The 15,223-nt window shown below is 44.9% G+C and overlaps 2 protein-coding genes across 3 annotated transcripts; both read left to right on the top strand.

Moving 5' to 3' along the window:
* The first annotated feature begins 1,661 nt into the window (after window positions 1-1,661).
* On the top strand, window positions 1,662-7,672 carry LOC101798162 (double-headed protease inhibitor, submandibular gland-like). 2 transcript variants are annotated; one of them, XM_005027909.6, is made up of 9 exons: window positions 1,662-1,718; window positions 2,769-3,424; window positions 3,946-3,968; window positions 4,549-4,673; window positions 4,940-4,985; window positions 5,912-6,039; window positions 6,151-6,196; window positions 6,890-7,032; window positions 7,498-7,672. In XM_005027909.6, the coding sequence occupies exons 2-9, from the start codon at window positions 3,373-3,375 to the stop codon at window positions 7,541-7,543; spliced, it is 609 nt and encodes a 202-aa protein (XP_005027966.4). In that variant the 5' UTR covers window positions 1,662-1,718; window positions 2,769-3,372; the 3' UTR covers window positions 7,544-7,672. The 2 variants fall into 2 exon arrangements, with proteins under 2 accessions (XP_005027966.4, XP_012962691.4); XM_013107237.5 differs by having other exon boundaries at window positions 1,668-1,841.
* Window positions 7,673-10,777: 3,105 nt separating this feature from the next.
* Window positions 10,778-15,223, top strand: LOC110354184 (serine protease inhibitor Kazal-type 6-like). Its single transcript, XM_021277755.4, has 4 exons — window positions 10,778-10,936; window positions 12,988-13,013; window positions 13,839-13,951; window positions 14,736-15,223. Exons 1-4 carry the CDS (start codon window positions 10,879-10,881, stop codon window positions 14,779-14,781), a joined length of 243 nt encoding a protein of 80 aa, XP_021133430.1. The 5' UTR covers window positions 10,778-10,878; the 3' UTR covers window positions 14,782-15,223.

Genomic DNA, 15,223 nt, shown 5'->3' with positions numbered 1-15,223 from the left:
GTTCTGCTCTATTTTATATCAACACTTCTCTTTTAGTGTATTATCCTACTTGTTACTGACCAAAACACACCTCAGGCCAGTCTAGACCTCGCTCATAACGCAGTTTTTCTGCAAGGCTTCATCAGCATAAACGGTTTCTTACTATGTTCTTCCTCAATGTGGGGAAAAATAAAATGTTTTGAAAGAAAATTGCTTGGTGATGCTGTCTGGGGGTTGGCTGTGTCAGAGCTGCTGCAGCGAGACCGAGCTGGGACGCACTGAGGGATTTGGATGCGAGGGGCTGGATCCTCAGCGCCCTGCTGTAAGCGTGCGGCTCCCAGACAGACAAATTATTCCAGACACCCTTCCTGCCTGTGATATCATCTGTGCTTAAACGGCAGGAGATATGCAGGCAGCAATCAGATAGCTGAGCTGCGAGGAGAAATATTACAAGAGTGCGGCTGAGAGCAGGGGCTTTGCTTGCTCCAAAATTGAATTCCCGTCCTCATAGGAGATGTAGTCCTGCCCCCGTGTGCACAGCTCCGGTAATAGCACTCTGTTTTGGTACATCCTGCGTGGGGCACAGCAGCAGTGGGTGCGATCACTGCGCTTTACATTCGGCCTGCAGCAGTTCTGCATTTGGGACTGCAGAGCGCTCGCCTCCACACATCCAGCTTTTTTTTTTTTTTTCCTCTCTTTTTTTTTTTTTTCTCTCTTTTTTTTTTTTTTTTTCCCAAATTGAAAAATATTATTTCTTTTTGTAGACAAGTGAAGCCTGTGACAAGTTTTAAATTGAAGCGGGGAAATTTAATGAAGCTTTTTTTTCAGGTCATGGTAGATTATGGACTTGTTTGCAGTAGGGAATCTCAAGACCAGAGGAAAAAATTCCTGGGAAATATCAGTGTTATGGGATGACATCATTTTGTACTAGAAGTTGGGTAGAATTTACAGAATTGTTGGAAATTTACCGTAACACAAGGGGATGCATCACGTAACTACCAGTGTTTATCCCATTCATGTGGCCACAACCCTCTTTAATAACCTTTACCATCTAAGAACTTGAAATAGCAGGAAGTGTTTTATTTAACCTTTTCTGTGGGTCTCATATCTGTAGGAAAAAAAAAAAAAAAAAGAGCCTAAAAATAATCCTATACTCAAACTCACTTTATTGAACCCACCATCACGGGACTTGCATATCCCACAGGGATTTTGACAGGTGACTTCACTCTCCTCTTCCCATTTGCAACATGTGTATGACATTTCCCGAAGCTCCCTCCTCCAAATGTATTGAGACAGTTGTTTTTCACTGTTCCTAATGCCTGTGTCACCCCATCTGCTGCTCGGCAATTACTTCTGTCCCATTCCCTTCTGTTTCTTATTAATCGAGCTCCTTGTGCAATCCCATGTCACACCTCACCCCGCAGCTCCTGCTGCCCTGCCCTGGCTGCTGCCAATTAGCTCCCATCCTTTCTCATCGACCCTGTAGCAAGACTGTATCCTCGCACAGATCGCTGGAGGAAGAGGGGACAGGAGCATTTCCAGCACTGTCCTATCTGCCTACTCAGATGCTCAGAAGCAGCAAGGGGGTCTCCCAGGTGGAGCTTGTTAGTCAAAGGACAGGTGCTGCCACACGAGAGAATGACACTATTCCCCGCCATATAAAAAAGCCCTGAGAGGTCAGCATGGTTTCTTGCTTCAGGCTGAAGGAAGGGGAAACCAGAGGAACAGCATGGTTTTTGGTAATTTGGGCTTTCAGACCTAGATGTGGTGCAGGGTCTGGGGTTGTAGGGCTGAAGAGCCTGCGTTCCTGCAGCCTCACCAAGCACTGCAGAGCCAGCAGGTGCTATCTCCTCTGACGGCTGGTACGGATTCTGAGGAAACATTTTCAGCTTAGGCGTTCTTTTCCCTAGAGAAAAATCAATATTAATGCTTCTGTGATTACTGCTTGCCTTCCAAATATGCTTATGATCAGTTCAAGAAATTTGACAGTCACGTCACTCAGGATGCTAAGAATACAACAGAAACAGCTTTTAAATGAACCCTTCAACTCTTGATATTTGTGAATGAGATCCAAAGAACATTACTCATTTATTTTTCAGGAAAATGATTTCATTGACACGAACAGGCCAAAGCCTGCAAGCTCTATTTTGTGATTGCGGTTCCCTTGCACTTTCAGCTACATTTTTATGATTTTATGTGCCCATGCCAAGACTTGAACATCTCCCAGGATAATAAGAAAAACAATTCTGATTTTCTATTTAAAACCCAGGCTTCTTTTAAGCCACGTGCATGTATCAGGCTTCTAAAACACAAATGTGTTCTGTCCCTCACTTCCTTTCGTGACTGACTATATTCAACTCAAGAAGTATTTTATGCAATATTTGTTTTGTCATAAATCTATGACAGAGTTGAAAAAAACCTTCAATAGAACCTTTATTCTTCACTTAGCTGAATGTCATGTTTTAGGGAAGATGACACTCTCTATTTAATGCCATGTAAAGAGAAGAGAAGGGGGGGGAATGTATGGACTCACCTTCTGTTTTCAGTTGCTGCAATTTTTTATGAATGACTGTGGTAATAAGACCATTTCACCTGCACAGAATGCCACTTGTTTGCCATTAAGAGGAAACAATGTCCAGATTTAAGGCTGGTTATTCTCATTGTTTCTTAATCAGGTTCATGCTGATTGTCAACAGATGAATAATTCTTCCTTGTACATAGACATGTCTCAAACTTCTGGAGTTTTAGGTCACGTTTTCCTGTTGTGTTGATTCTTTCTATCCCATTAGCGAGAGATCCAATGTACCAGGAAAATACAGAAGAGACTATGAAGAGGTTCACTGTGCAGCATCTTCAAAAGACACTGATGCCTGCCAAACCCCGGATTTTATTTCTGTAAAAGCTGAGGGTGTCCCACGCTGCCGTCTCATCACTCTGCTGTACTGCGCAAGTCTCCCAGAGCCCAAATACTGCGTAGTGTATGTAACACGGTGTGCACTAGTTCAAACACTTCCAACAAATTAGCTTTTTTGCTTTGCCAACTTCCATATGTAATTTCACAACATCTAGTGTTGAGACAGTGCTCTTGTTTGGACAGTACAAATCACTCATTGTACAGCAGGGCGCCTTTGTTAACAAGCTGGGTGTAGCTCACATTTTTGTTTAATTCTTCTGGGCATTTCTCTAACAAACAAGTATTCTTTAGGGCTCAACTTAATAATCAATACAGTTTTGTTAGTTTACAGAGCAGATAATTACTTTATGGGATGACTTTACAAGGTCAGGGAGATGTACTTATATAGTCTGGAGCATGAAGGCAAAGAAACATCTCTATAGAACTCAACAGCAACAGATTTGTAAGTAACAGACTACACAGCCTTTCCCACCGTGAAGATGACAAGAGCTGCTGCCCTTCTTGGGCTACTGTTTCTTGTCTGCTTTTCTGGTAAGTTGTTTTTATTATAGTCTCTCCTTATATCTCTAGTCATCTTGAATTCTATATAGTTCAGGATGCCTTAATACATGTATATATGTATCCAAAAGAGAGCTTAGCTTACTGAAGAAGTGATGATTTAGTAATGCTGTCTTTAGTAAACTCTCTTTTAATGAACTTTATCCCTGTGCAAACATTACTACAGGTCTAGTAGGATGCCTCTGTCTGATTTAAACTTATTAGACTTAGCCGGGATAATAGTGCTGCAAAAGGAGAAAAGTTTATATCCTATTCCTTCTTTAGCAAGTCAAAGCTTGTACTTTCACCAGTAATTGATTATTATTACTATTATTATTTTTAATCATAGGATATAACTTCTTGTTTACTTGGACTGGATAAAACATTTACAAAACAAGTAATTCTCAGTAGTAAGAAAGTGTATTTAGTTACTCTGTTGGGAAATTAATAATGCAGAGAAATTTTAATCAAGGACACCGTAACACTTATATTTTATAATCTCCTTTTTTTTGTAGATATTGTTTCTGGTCAACGATGGGTGAGTAGTAGATCTTCTCTGTCATTTAGTCTTGATTTCTAAGTGTAGATGAATAACTCATATTCACGCTGTATCCCAGGGGAGTCTTGAGGAAGAATAAAAGAAAATGGAGAGAGACAGGAAGGAAGAAGAAAAAGTGCCCCCAAGAATTATACCACCTCTTTTCCCCCAAAATAAGAAAACATCTTTGTCAGAGAAAGACACCTTATCAGATTGGTGATAAAAGATGGTAATTAATAATGCAAAGTGAGAGCCAGCATGGCACAGAGGGCCAGAAGGAATCCTATACAACTTTTGAATAACTGCCTAAATATCTTCCCTGTCCTGATTCCCTGAGGAGTGATCATTTTTGTCAGTCATGCACATCTACAGTGCTGAATGTCTTAATGGTGAAAATGTGTTTATGCATACTGTAGGAAACGATATATTCTGTTCTTTCCCTTCACCATGGAGGAATGACAGAGGGGAAAAAAAAAAATAAAATGGCCACCTGTAGCATTCCTGTGCTTAGAAAACATGATGAACATGAGCAGATCCTTCCCTCCCCTTGGAGAAACTGCACATCTGTCCTTTTTAACAGGCCTCCTGCAGTGTGTACCGGATGGCAGATAGGAGCAATCTCGCCTGTCCCAGGGACTTCCAGCCGGTCTGTGGCACCGATAATGTGACGTACCCCAATGAGTGCTCGCTCTGCAGAGAAATCTTGTGAGTACAAGATCACCTGATTGCCCATAATGATGGTTCAGGTAGCAGATGAAAGCCTTTTGAATTGTGACTAATCGTGGGGTGGATGGGATTTTTCATAAGTTTCAGTCTTCCCTAGTGCGCAGGATCTCGTCAGGCTGTGTCTCTTCCGTGTCAAAACTCCTAAGTTTGATTAATTACTGGGGCTTTACGAGTGGAGAGACTTAATGAGTGAGATGACTACATGGCATCAACAGGTTAATCCTTCCTTTCCTTCTCTCTCCTAGTCGTAACAGAGTGATTGACAAAAAGCATGACGGAAAATGTATAAAGGTAAGGGCTAAGATTGACTCTTAAGATATCCTAAGATACTCTAAAATAAAACTTCAAAACTGCTAAAATTTTTATGAAAATGAAGAATTTCAGATCTTCACTTTTTTTTTTTTATTTCCATTTTGAAAAATGCAAATCTGCTTCAACTGTGAATTTTGAAATGTAATCTTATGCCTAACACCTGACGGAAAAACAGAAGCTTTTGATTTCAATAACACTTCAGCATTGTCAAAACATTTCCGTTTAGATTTAGAAAAAAAGTTTGTTGAAACTCAGAAATTCCCAGAGGAAGTCGGGATTTTGACTAAATGATAATTTGTAACAGAAAAAAAAAAAAAAGATTCTATCAAAACATCTATCATAAGATTTGTTTATCAATATATAGAGCTACCATAAAGTGGAGAACTGGCTCTATTTTTAGATTAGTGAGATAATGTAAAGAAACACTCCGGCTGAGCAATTTACCATAATGCTACAATTTTCATTTCAGTACACTCAGAGTAATTACAGGAACACTGAGGTGAGCCTAAACTCCATTTTCAAGTGGGGCAGACGTTTCACAGCAGAAGTTGCTGCCACCTAAGGCACATTAGGCACAGATCCTGTGTGACTGTGTTCAGGGTGGAAATCCCCAAGATGATACTGATGAAGCCCATTTGAGGACAGGAGAAAAAAAAAACAAAAACAAAAACAAAAACCCAACAAACAAACAAACAAAAAAACTAGATACTGCAGGATCTGCCACAGCCATGTCCTCAGAGGCAGAACTTCGCCTGCTTGTGCTCCCTCAACCTCATGCTGTCGGGCTGGAAGCTCAGTTCCCATACACCTCTGTTCCCCATGAGCATGGGGAGAAGGGGAAATATCTCTTGCACCACGCACCGTTACACAGGAGTGATTAAAATGCTGATCTGTGCCTGTTTCAGGTCGATTGCACAGGCTACATGAGAACGACAGGCGGTCGGGAGTCTCTCTGCACCCGGCATTACAACCCGCTGTGTGCCACCAACGGGGTTACCTACAGCAACAAGTGCAGCTTCTGCACGGCAGTGGCGTGAGTGCTGGGCTGGGTGCTGGTGTCAGTATCTGTAGGGTAGTGAGGGGGCTTGGCCCCTGAAGTGGCTGTGATGTGCTTGTTCATGCTCAATATGTCTTCTTCCCAAAGGAATGGAGAGGACATCGACCTGCTCATGCCTGGAAAATGCCCCAAGGTAAAGCCGAGAAGTCTGCACTGTGAACCCTTGTTATAATGTGCTACACGATGAAAATTCAGTGAGTCATAACGACGTAAGAGAAATGCCTGCACTCTGCTGGCGTATTTGGCCTGGAAATAGGATTTGAGGAAAACAGCTGAAGTATGCCAGGGTCAAAGGAACAAAACCCACATCTCCAAGGTGCAGTCTCCACCTGCACAGCTTCTGACCTGGGAACAGAGCAGCCAGATGATGCTGAAACCTTGATTCACTGGGAGAAGAGAAGTGCCTGAGGAAGGGGTGCAGACTTAACCCTCCCAGGGGAGCGCAGGGGCTCAGCCAGTGCCAACACCAGCAGCAGATGGCATTCCTCATGTGGGAGAACTTTGTACCATGTGCTTTGTGACACCCCACTTTTTGGCACCCTCTCTATGTTGGGCTGCTGAACCAGAGCAGAGCAACCAGTAGGAGGGCCAGCCTGGAAGTACTGGTGTGGCCATTTCACTGCTCTGAGGGTATTTATTAGATTTCTTTCCCAATTTCCCACTTTGTACCCTGTCAGGCGAGCAGGTTAGGTTTTTCAGAGTTGTTAGAACAACAGCGCCCTGCACCTGAAAAATGTTCTTATGCTTTGCCATATTGTAAACATTAAATAGACATAAAGCAGACATAGGAAAATATGGGGAACAAAAGCTTCACAATGTGTTGCAGTTCCGTAACACACAGATCGACTGCAGTGGATTCAAGAGCTCTGGATTCAAGGACAACGTCTTCTGCACCGCTGAGTATATGCCCCTCTGTGGCTCTGACGGCAGAACATATGGAAACAAATGCCACTTCTGCATTGCAGTTCAGTAAGTATGGCGCTCAGCACACAGCCAGGAAAACACTGCTGTGCCCAAGCCCCAGAGCTCCCGTTAGCCCCTCAGTAAATCCATCTCCGCTCCCTGTCCCTCTCCTGACGCTCCCTCGCCTGTGCCCCTGCAGGCACTGCAGATCTTAAACCCAAGTGAGTCTTCTCCTCCCCTCACAATTAAAGCCAAATTCCCATTCGCAGGCTTGTAGCATTCCTGACTCGCTCCCTGCGAGGGTAATTTAAACCCTAACTGTAGGATGAGTATCCAAAATTACAGGCTTTGTCCCAAATCTCTTTCCTGTGACAAAGCATGTAACCTGGGGAATCAGGTGAAACCGTAAGTGAGGGACTCACATGGATAGCATGGAGGGTTGGCTTACATGGGTAAAGTTAGCAACAGCACTGGCGGGGCTATAAAGCTACCTTCCACATCTGTAATTCTGGATTCCCTCTTTCTCTCCAGGAAGAGCCGGGGTTCCCTGACCCTCAAGCACCACGGTGAATGCTGAGTGTTGGCACGTAACCTTCACCCTTGCCTTTCTCTGACAAAGCCCACAGCTCCAATGTGCTCTTCCCTGCTCCCTGTTGTACATTGGTTTCTGCTTTGATCCATCAATAAATCAAAACCAGCCACCCTCTTTGCCATGCACTTTTTGTTTTCTTCTTCAGGATAGGGGTAATGGTCTTCAGGCTTTTAGGTACTTATCTGTCAGGCAGGAGAAGTTTCGAAATAAACCACAATAAAGACTGAAGTGTAACGCCCATCACACAACAGCCCAAGCCCTCACGAGAGTACGTCACTCCATACCAAACCATCAGAGGAGAAAACAAGCTGCTATAAAATACTACTGCTTTCCCAGGTTCTGTGTTTTACAGCATATAAATGGATTTGTGTTGGACGGACAGAGCCTGGCTTTGTAACAGCACTGAGCCTTGGAGGAACTGGTCCTTTTAGAAGCCTTGGCGTGAGGGAAATGGCCCTGGGGTAGTGTGAATGGGAAACAATGGGCCAGCCCTACCTGGGCATGGGGCAGGTCTGGCAGTGCATTAAAAGGAGGAGGCTTATGGCAAAGGGAGGAGACTATCTCACGGGGAAGAAAATTAGGAACTGCTGCTTCCTTGAAGGGTGTGTGCCTCGAGACTGTGGTGATCAGCAGAAAATTGCAGCAAGCTGGGCAAGGCTTTAATGAGCCTAATGAGGAGCAGAGGAGAAACTAGACTGGTCTCAGGTTTTTGGCTTCTTGGAGAAGAGATCTGAAAAGTTGCCATTGGGGTGCTTGAGGCAGAGGAAGGATAAGGGGCCCTTAAGGATAAAGGTTTTGGATTCTGTAGCCATAGGAAGGAAGAGCCAGAAGAAGTGCTGGTAGCTCCGAGGTGGTTTCTGTCTGGGAAAAAAAAAAAAAAAAAAAAAAAAAAAGTGGTATATGGAGATAGTATCTTTGTGGGAGGCTAAAGAGTGCGCTGGAAGAGCAGTGATGTATATGAATGTTCATGACGATGTGCCATCTTTCTGGGTGAGTCAAGGAGTGAGTATGCAAACAGCACAGGCAAAAAGTCCCAAGTGCCCCACTCACACCCCCTTCCCCTTCCTTTCTCCACTTCCAATTCTCTTGATACATACAAAGGCAGTCGCCTATTAAGGCTGATATTGAGGACAAAATCTGTGAATTCCAAGCTTTTTCTCTAGGCCTCTTTTTACTGAAGTAGGCCATTTCTTGACCTAGAAAGGTTGTAGGCGCTTCCCACCAGAAGACAAGAAGCTGTCTTTCCCTTAATAACAGGCCAGAGCAGTGTCCCATCCTAGGAAGAGGGAAGGAACTTACATGATTTTTTTTTTTTCTATTAGTATGGGCACTATAAACCAAAGCATGCCTGTGTGCCTGCTGGTAAGGAAATACAAACTGGAGAGCCATAAGCTCACTGCTAACCTGCCTATGGGAAAAATACACGTATGAAGAAATGTTCTAAGTAGCTGGTGGATGTGAGCAGGGACCTTCAGCAAAGGACACCGATTGGCTGTAATGTCTTGTTGGCCAAGGATTACAGCCTTGGCAGGACAGTATTTCCAACAACAAGATCCTATGGTGAGCCTCCTCCATAATACTAGTTTGTGCTGGAGGAAGCTGGACACTTGTGTAGGAGCTCAAAAGGTTTTGGAGAAGCTCAAAGAAAAGCTGCTCTTCTGAAGGGAAATAGAGGGCAAAGGGCAGGTACGGGGTATATGGCCATATCCCAGGTGCCTTGTGAGCCTCCAGCCAAAAAAAAAAAGAGAACTCAGAGGGACAGCAGATTTCCCCACCTCCAGCAGCAAGTGGCCTCTTTCACACGTTATAAAGAAGTGGAAAGAGGGGTAATCAGGATAATCACCTGTTTGCTAATTTAGTCTCTTCCTTTCTTTGGCCCGCTAGGGATTGGTCCCTGTAGTACATTTTCTAACTAACCCAATCAGTTATGCTGCAGCAAATAAAACGTTTGGGTAGATAAAGAGCTCAGGTATTAGTGCTGGGGTGGTGAGCAGTGGCGTTTGAAGCTAGAAAAGGCAAACAAGTGATTCTGCAAGTGGCAGAACTAAGCGTGATTTTGAACGGTGCTGCGGCTGGCGGGCTTGATAACTAAATTATACGAGAGGCTGCGTTGTGAGCTCACCCTTAATAGACATCTGAGAACTCACCTGTCAGTCACGGTTCCTCTCCTGTGTGGGTTTTATGATGTCTAGCGAGCGGCAAACTAATGCTTTTCCAGATGCAGGGCAGTCATGACATTGCTCTCTTGCAGAAACGCTCCCTTGCCAGATGAAGATGTTAGTGGAACTCTTTGTTGCTAGAAAAATGTATAAAGTGCTTTCTTTTTTATTTTTTTCACTCCTATGCCAAACTTGGTTAGAATTAGTTAGAATTAGTTAAAATTAGAATTTAAAATTTGCTAGGGAAACAAATAAGCAGATTTCTCCGTGCATGGTACACTGATAACCCTTGTCTCCTTAGGAATGCATACTGAAATTTTAAAAGATTATTCCTATCTGAACAGAAATTTTGCAGATGGTGCAAATGAACACAAATCTTTGCACAGAATCAGCTGGAAATGGAGCTCAGGTCTCCCAGTTCTCCATCAAATTCCCTTAGTTGCCACTTGCCGTGGAAGAAGAGCCCTAGCATATGTTTGCGAATGTGAAAAGCCGGCAAACATTGACAGCTATAGTTTAAATAGTTCAGGGAGGAGAGGCAGCAGTCCTATGTGGGGCTCTACAGAAAGCTATGAGAGCATCAGTGTCCTTCTCCACCCCAACTCAACAAATTTAGAACCATCCTCAAAAATAGCCAGGGAACAACGTATAATTGGTTTCGCAGACAACACATTCTCATGCTGTGATTTATTTCGTAATGTCTGGTGAGTGTCATCACGCCGCGCTCAAAGCCTCGGAGCTGGCATTCAGCGAGGACCCAGAGAATGAAAATTACCAGCTTCCCCGATGAATCACCGCTTTGAAAATTCACCCTTGTGAGAATCCTGTGACTATTTAGAAAGAAAAAAAAAAAAAAAAAAAAAAAAAAAACACAACAGATATTACAGGCCCGAGTCTATCACTCATATAATTAGCCCTTTCTAGGTTTGATGTGGACAGGGCAGCATTCTTAAAGCACCATAAACACGGACAGGACCAATAATGGCTTTAGAAACGAAGTGGAGAAGTTCTCACAATTAAGGTGAGGAATGAGGACAGCTATGGATGGGTGCATAAATACACAGAAAGGCAGGTCCGTGAGCACACTGTGGGCTCTGGGGCTGAGACAACACATCCCGAACAGGTTGCTTGCCGTGGACTAAAGAGCTAGCTGCCTGCAGCATGAAGGCAACAGGCACCTTAGTGCTTCTCAGCCTGCTGCTTCTGTCTTTCTTCTCGGGTAAGTTATCCTTCCTGTAGCCTAGAAAGAAACTTTCCTGACAAGAGCAAACTTCAGAGAACCTTGATCACCAGATGACGGGCTTGAAGATAAAGCTGAGCAAGTAGAAAATATCTGCGGGACTTGCTCACTCGTGTCACATATTTCCACTCCCTGTGTGCCTCCGCAGTGAATAACACAGTGGAGGTGTCACCGGGAGACAGAATGAGCAAATTGTAAGCGGCTCTTTCAGCAAATGTACCAAAGCAGAGTGTAATTACGAGTTTTGGTACAAATGTTCGCTGGAGAGTTTTGCTGAACCAGTTAGAGAATAAACTCACACCTCAGGGTCATCAGCTCCTGTTTTGATCCTAAGCATCTTGGTATTTGGTGTTTTCCTTAGAGATGTGGAAACGTAATTAGATGAAAGTTTCAGCTTCCAAATACATTGCAGAGAAAAGCTTGAAAATTAAATTCAAATGTCCTCGAGGAGCCAGAACAAAGAGGGCAAATTAAAACGATCCAGCATTTATTTATCTTGAGATTTACACGTCTCTCTGATGATCTGGGGAAAATGACTGATGGTTTTTGAATGTATAGGGCACACCAGTGCCATCAATTGCTTGTGTCCAGCTGACCCAGATCTGGAAGGCTTGTGGTGGCAGTTATGGAAGACTGTGCAGACCAAGAATTATTTATACTTGTTTTTCTGTGAATAATTTGAATAAAGAATTCACTGGAGAAAATTGTGGGCTGTGCATGGAGAAAAGAGGTGAATTACTTTGTACGCATTATTCATAATGAAATATTCATCTGTCTCTAATTGAGTCTTAATTGGGTCTGGGTTCCGTCAGAGTGCTGAAGCTTCCTTCCAAGGCCAGGCAGAATAGCAGCAAACTCTGTGATCTCATATGAAATAAGCAGATGTCAAGAGACATCCTCACAAAGTCTTGTGTAGCTGCATGTAATATTTATAAAAACTATCTAATGAGCTATTTTGTAAATAATATGCAGATAGCCATAACGGTGGCTTCCCAAAGCAGCCTAGCCTAACCCAAATGTGACAGATGCACCGGTGGCAGGGATAAAACACCGAGAGGCACGACAGTTAGCAGAGGAATTCAGGTGGGCTGACAAGTACTGGTTTGGCTGTGGGTGGGATTTGCAGCCTGCGTGGCGTAGCACAGGGGCCTCCCACCCTCTCTCCTGGTGCTGAGCAAGCTGCTGAAGTGCCCCCAGGCCAAAACCCCAGCTGCCCAGCTTGGTGCTGGCTGTTCGTCCCTCAGTGTCATGCCCCAGCTCCTGCACATCTGCATGCGACCTTCCCCAGGCTCCCTGGCACAGACACCACAGGCTCACCCGTCCCGTGGCTGTGACTCGAGCTCCGCGCCTGGCTGCGGTCTCTGCAGCGAAGAAGTGCAAAGAGGATGGGCTGATGAGCCTCAAGACCAGAGCCTGCGCTTGCAGCGGGTGTTTCTTCTCTCTCACTGACTGGCACTGCCTGTTCTGCTCTGGATCACGCCGTGACATCTCTGTGTCTCACTCGGGATGAAGTTGTTCCAGGAACGTCTCGGGGCCGTGTCGTACTGCAGATGGCTGTAAAACTGACTGCAGGGTCTCCTTTGTCACCTCCACAGTGGGGTTTTATTAACAGTACCAGCCAGTTTTGTTATTCAGAGGTGCAGGAGCCTAAAAGCCTTACAAGTCAATACAGCTTGAAAATCTCTGCCGAGAGTGGTTCAAATCCGATACGGCAGCCTGCTTCCCCGGCAGTGGCTGCCTGCCAGGGAGATGGGTTTATGTGTCTGCGGTGCAGTTAGCAGCTGAATGACTGATTACATGGTATTTTAGTAACATTTTTTCAAAAAGCAAAATACCGAAAAGCAATTCAGATAATGTATTTCCTACCCCCTCCTCCACCGCACAGGATGGCAGAGCAGGGAAAACCTGGCGTACGTTGCACTGAGCTTTGCAAAAGGATTTCTGACTTTGGTTCAGCTTCTCTCAGAAAATAATGCTGATATGTATAACATCGCTGATTGTTTATTTATTTATTTCTGTTTAAATTCCAGATGTAGCAGCTCAAGACATTGAAGAGGTTAGTGCAGCTCTTTGCTTGTTGAATCTGCATTTTTTTCCTGATTATAGAAGAATGGTTTTGTAACAGATCTTGGTGCATGGTAAACTGGTTTTGCTGTTAGCTGGGAGTAGGTTGGTCCTTCCAAGATGCTCCAATGCCTCGGGAAATTCCCCATGGTACAGGGGGTGTTATGTGTGGCCACACTAGCAAATAGCCCAGGGAAATGGACAGCTGGTTCAGCAAATGCTTCCCGTGATTCAGTCCAGAGTGCATGCATGGGGCTGGGTTTGTTTGCAGCACTGCTTCTCTCCACTTTGCTCCTCTGTCCAATCCCCTCGTGTAACAAATGGGATATTCAGAGCTGGTTATTCCCACAAACCAGGCCCATCTAAAGGAGACCTACAGCTTATGGTTTTCCTCTCTCTCCGCCGGGGAGGCAGGGAGCTCTGTGAGCACAAAGCCGCGTGTGGTTGCACAAGGCGCGTGATGCCACTTTGCTGTGAGCTGACTTGGGGCCAACTGCCTGAAAGAGCATCAATGCTGACTCTTCTCCGACATGCCTAGGCTAATCCACTTGTGTCTTCGGGACATTAAGGTTTCTCCCAGCTGGCTACAGTTTCCCTCCTCAACGACAGGGCAAAAAATTCCCCTGAAAGAGTGCTGCTGCTAGTTCTGGCAGGCCTTTTTCTTCCATGTAATTGGGCCATGTCATTACTGCTGTGTTAGTCCTCTGGGCGGGAAGAGAATTACATTAGTGATCTTGTTTCCTATTTGGAAAGCAAAAGAGAAAGTATGGGAGACCTGAAAAGATTTTTTTGGTTATTGTTATTATTCCTTTTGCAGATCTGTAAAGAGTTTGTAAACAGGAGCGTGTACTGCACGAGGGAGTCCAACCCTCACTGTGGCACGGATGGCGTAACGTACGGGAACAAGTGTGCCTTCTGCAAAGCAGTTCTGTAAGTGAAAGCAGAGGGAGTCAAAATGACAGGTAGAGCTGTCTTGATTCCCATGTCTGTAATGCTGGTCTCCATGGAGGGTGGCCCCGCATCCAGGCTGCTCTTCTTGTACAGACCAGCCCCTGGCCCTCAACAGGAGGAATATTTCCTCCTTGGAACAGAGCTGCATGAATGCAAGTTAATTTTAGATCATTTCTAGGCTTTGTATGATGTTGATTACAATGCAGAGAAACAGCACAGGGTCTGGGAGGTAATTGCACCTGCCTATACCTCCTGCATGGACTAAATCGCTGCACATCTTCCTCTGTGTACCAGAGGCTGAAACTCCCTGTCCACACCTCTGGATGCAGAAAAGAGTCTGGAGGAACGCAGGGGGTGAGATGTGCGACATTATGAGTTGAAAGTTTGAATGGACTTTGTGGAACAAGGCACAAAATCTCCGAGGAAGAACTGGAGAGCCTCTGTTTCCTGTGCTCTGTCTCCTTTTAAAGGAGATGTAATAGGAGTCAGCACCTCTGGACTGAATGGACTTGCAAAACATCAGTTTCTCCTTATCAGTCCTTAACATTTGGTGCACTCTGGAGGCTGCCTTATCCTAGGGGAAATTAGAGAGGAGCAGGGAGAGGAAAAGATGGCTTGATGCTCCCTGTGAGGCCCTGGGGTACTCTAGCATGAACCAGGCAAATGGTCCTGTTCGGGTGGATGAGCTCCCTGTCCCATGCTGCTGTGCTCGTGCTGTCTGTCATATGCTGCTTTCTCTGAGTCTGTCTTGCTCCTTTTACAGGAGGAGTGGAGGGAAAATAAGGTTGAAGCACATGGGAAAATGCTGAGTCCTCACCATCTCTGAGCACCAAATGTTGATCCCCCTTCAGCGGCGGTCACAGTGCCTGGGCATGGCAGCAGCTTGTCCTTGTCTCCTCCGTCTCTGCTCAATAAAACAAAACTCAGCAGAATTATTTGGCTGGATCTTTTTTTTCCATAGCACCTAGGAAAGTGCTTCCATGCAGCCGTGCCAGCACTTACCGTGCGGCTTTGCTGCGCTGAGCTGTTGCATCACGCAGGCGGGAGCAGCGATTCCCACGGCCGTGCCCTCCTCCCCTCACTGCCGTAGCTCCTCAGTCCTGTCCCCCTGACACACACACATGTGCCTGCTGGGCACTGGGGGTGGCATCATGAACCTTTGCTCTTCGTCAGCATCCATGGGTGTCCTTCTTCTCCTTCTTCTTTGTCCTGAGAGGGGACTTTGAGTTAAAAACTGTGAACCCACCAGCA

The sequence above is a fragment of the Anas platyrhynchos genome, chromosome 14 (assembly GCF_047663525.1).
Source record: "Anas platyrhynchos isolate ZD024472 breed Pekin duck chromosome 14, IASCAAS_PekinDuck_T2T, whole genome shotgun sequence".
NCBI classification, from domain to species: Eukaryota; Metazoa; Chordata; class Aves; order Anseriformes; family Anatidae; genus Anas; species Anas platyrhynchos.
Note: the sequence above shows the minus strand (reverse complement) of the source record. Positions and strands in the feature narration are given on the sequence as shown.

Excerpts from the sequence above, each read along its gene's own strand:
- LOC101798162 (XM_005027909.6), top strand. The coding sequence starts at position 3,373 with ATGACAAGAGCTGCTGCCCTTCTTGGGCTACTGTTTCTTGTCTGCTTT. Across the intron at positions 3,969-4,548 it reads TTGTTTCTGGTCAACGATGG|GCCTCCTGCAGTGTGTACCG; the intron begins GTGAGTAGTAGA and ends CCTTTTTAACAG. Across the intron at positions 7,033-7,497 it reads CACTTCTGCATTGCAGTTCA|GAAGAGCCGGGGTTCCCTGA; the intron begins GTAAGTATGGCG and ends CTTTCTCTCCAG.
- LOC110354184 (XM_021277755.4), top strand. The coding sequence starts at position 10,879 with ATGAAGGCAACAGGCACCTTAGTGCTTCTCAGCCTGCTGCTTCTGTCT. Across the intron at positions 13,014-13,838 it reads CAGCTCAAGACATTGAAGAG|ATCTGTAAAGAGTTTGTAAA; the intron begins GTTAGTGCAGCT and ends TTCCTTTTGCAG. Across the intron at positions 13,952-14,735 it reads GCCTTCTGCAAAGCAGTTCT|GAGGAGTGGAGGGAAAATAA; the intron begins GTAAGTGAAAGC and ends CTCCTTTTACAG.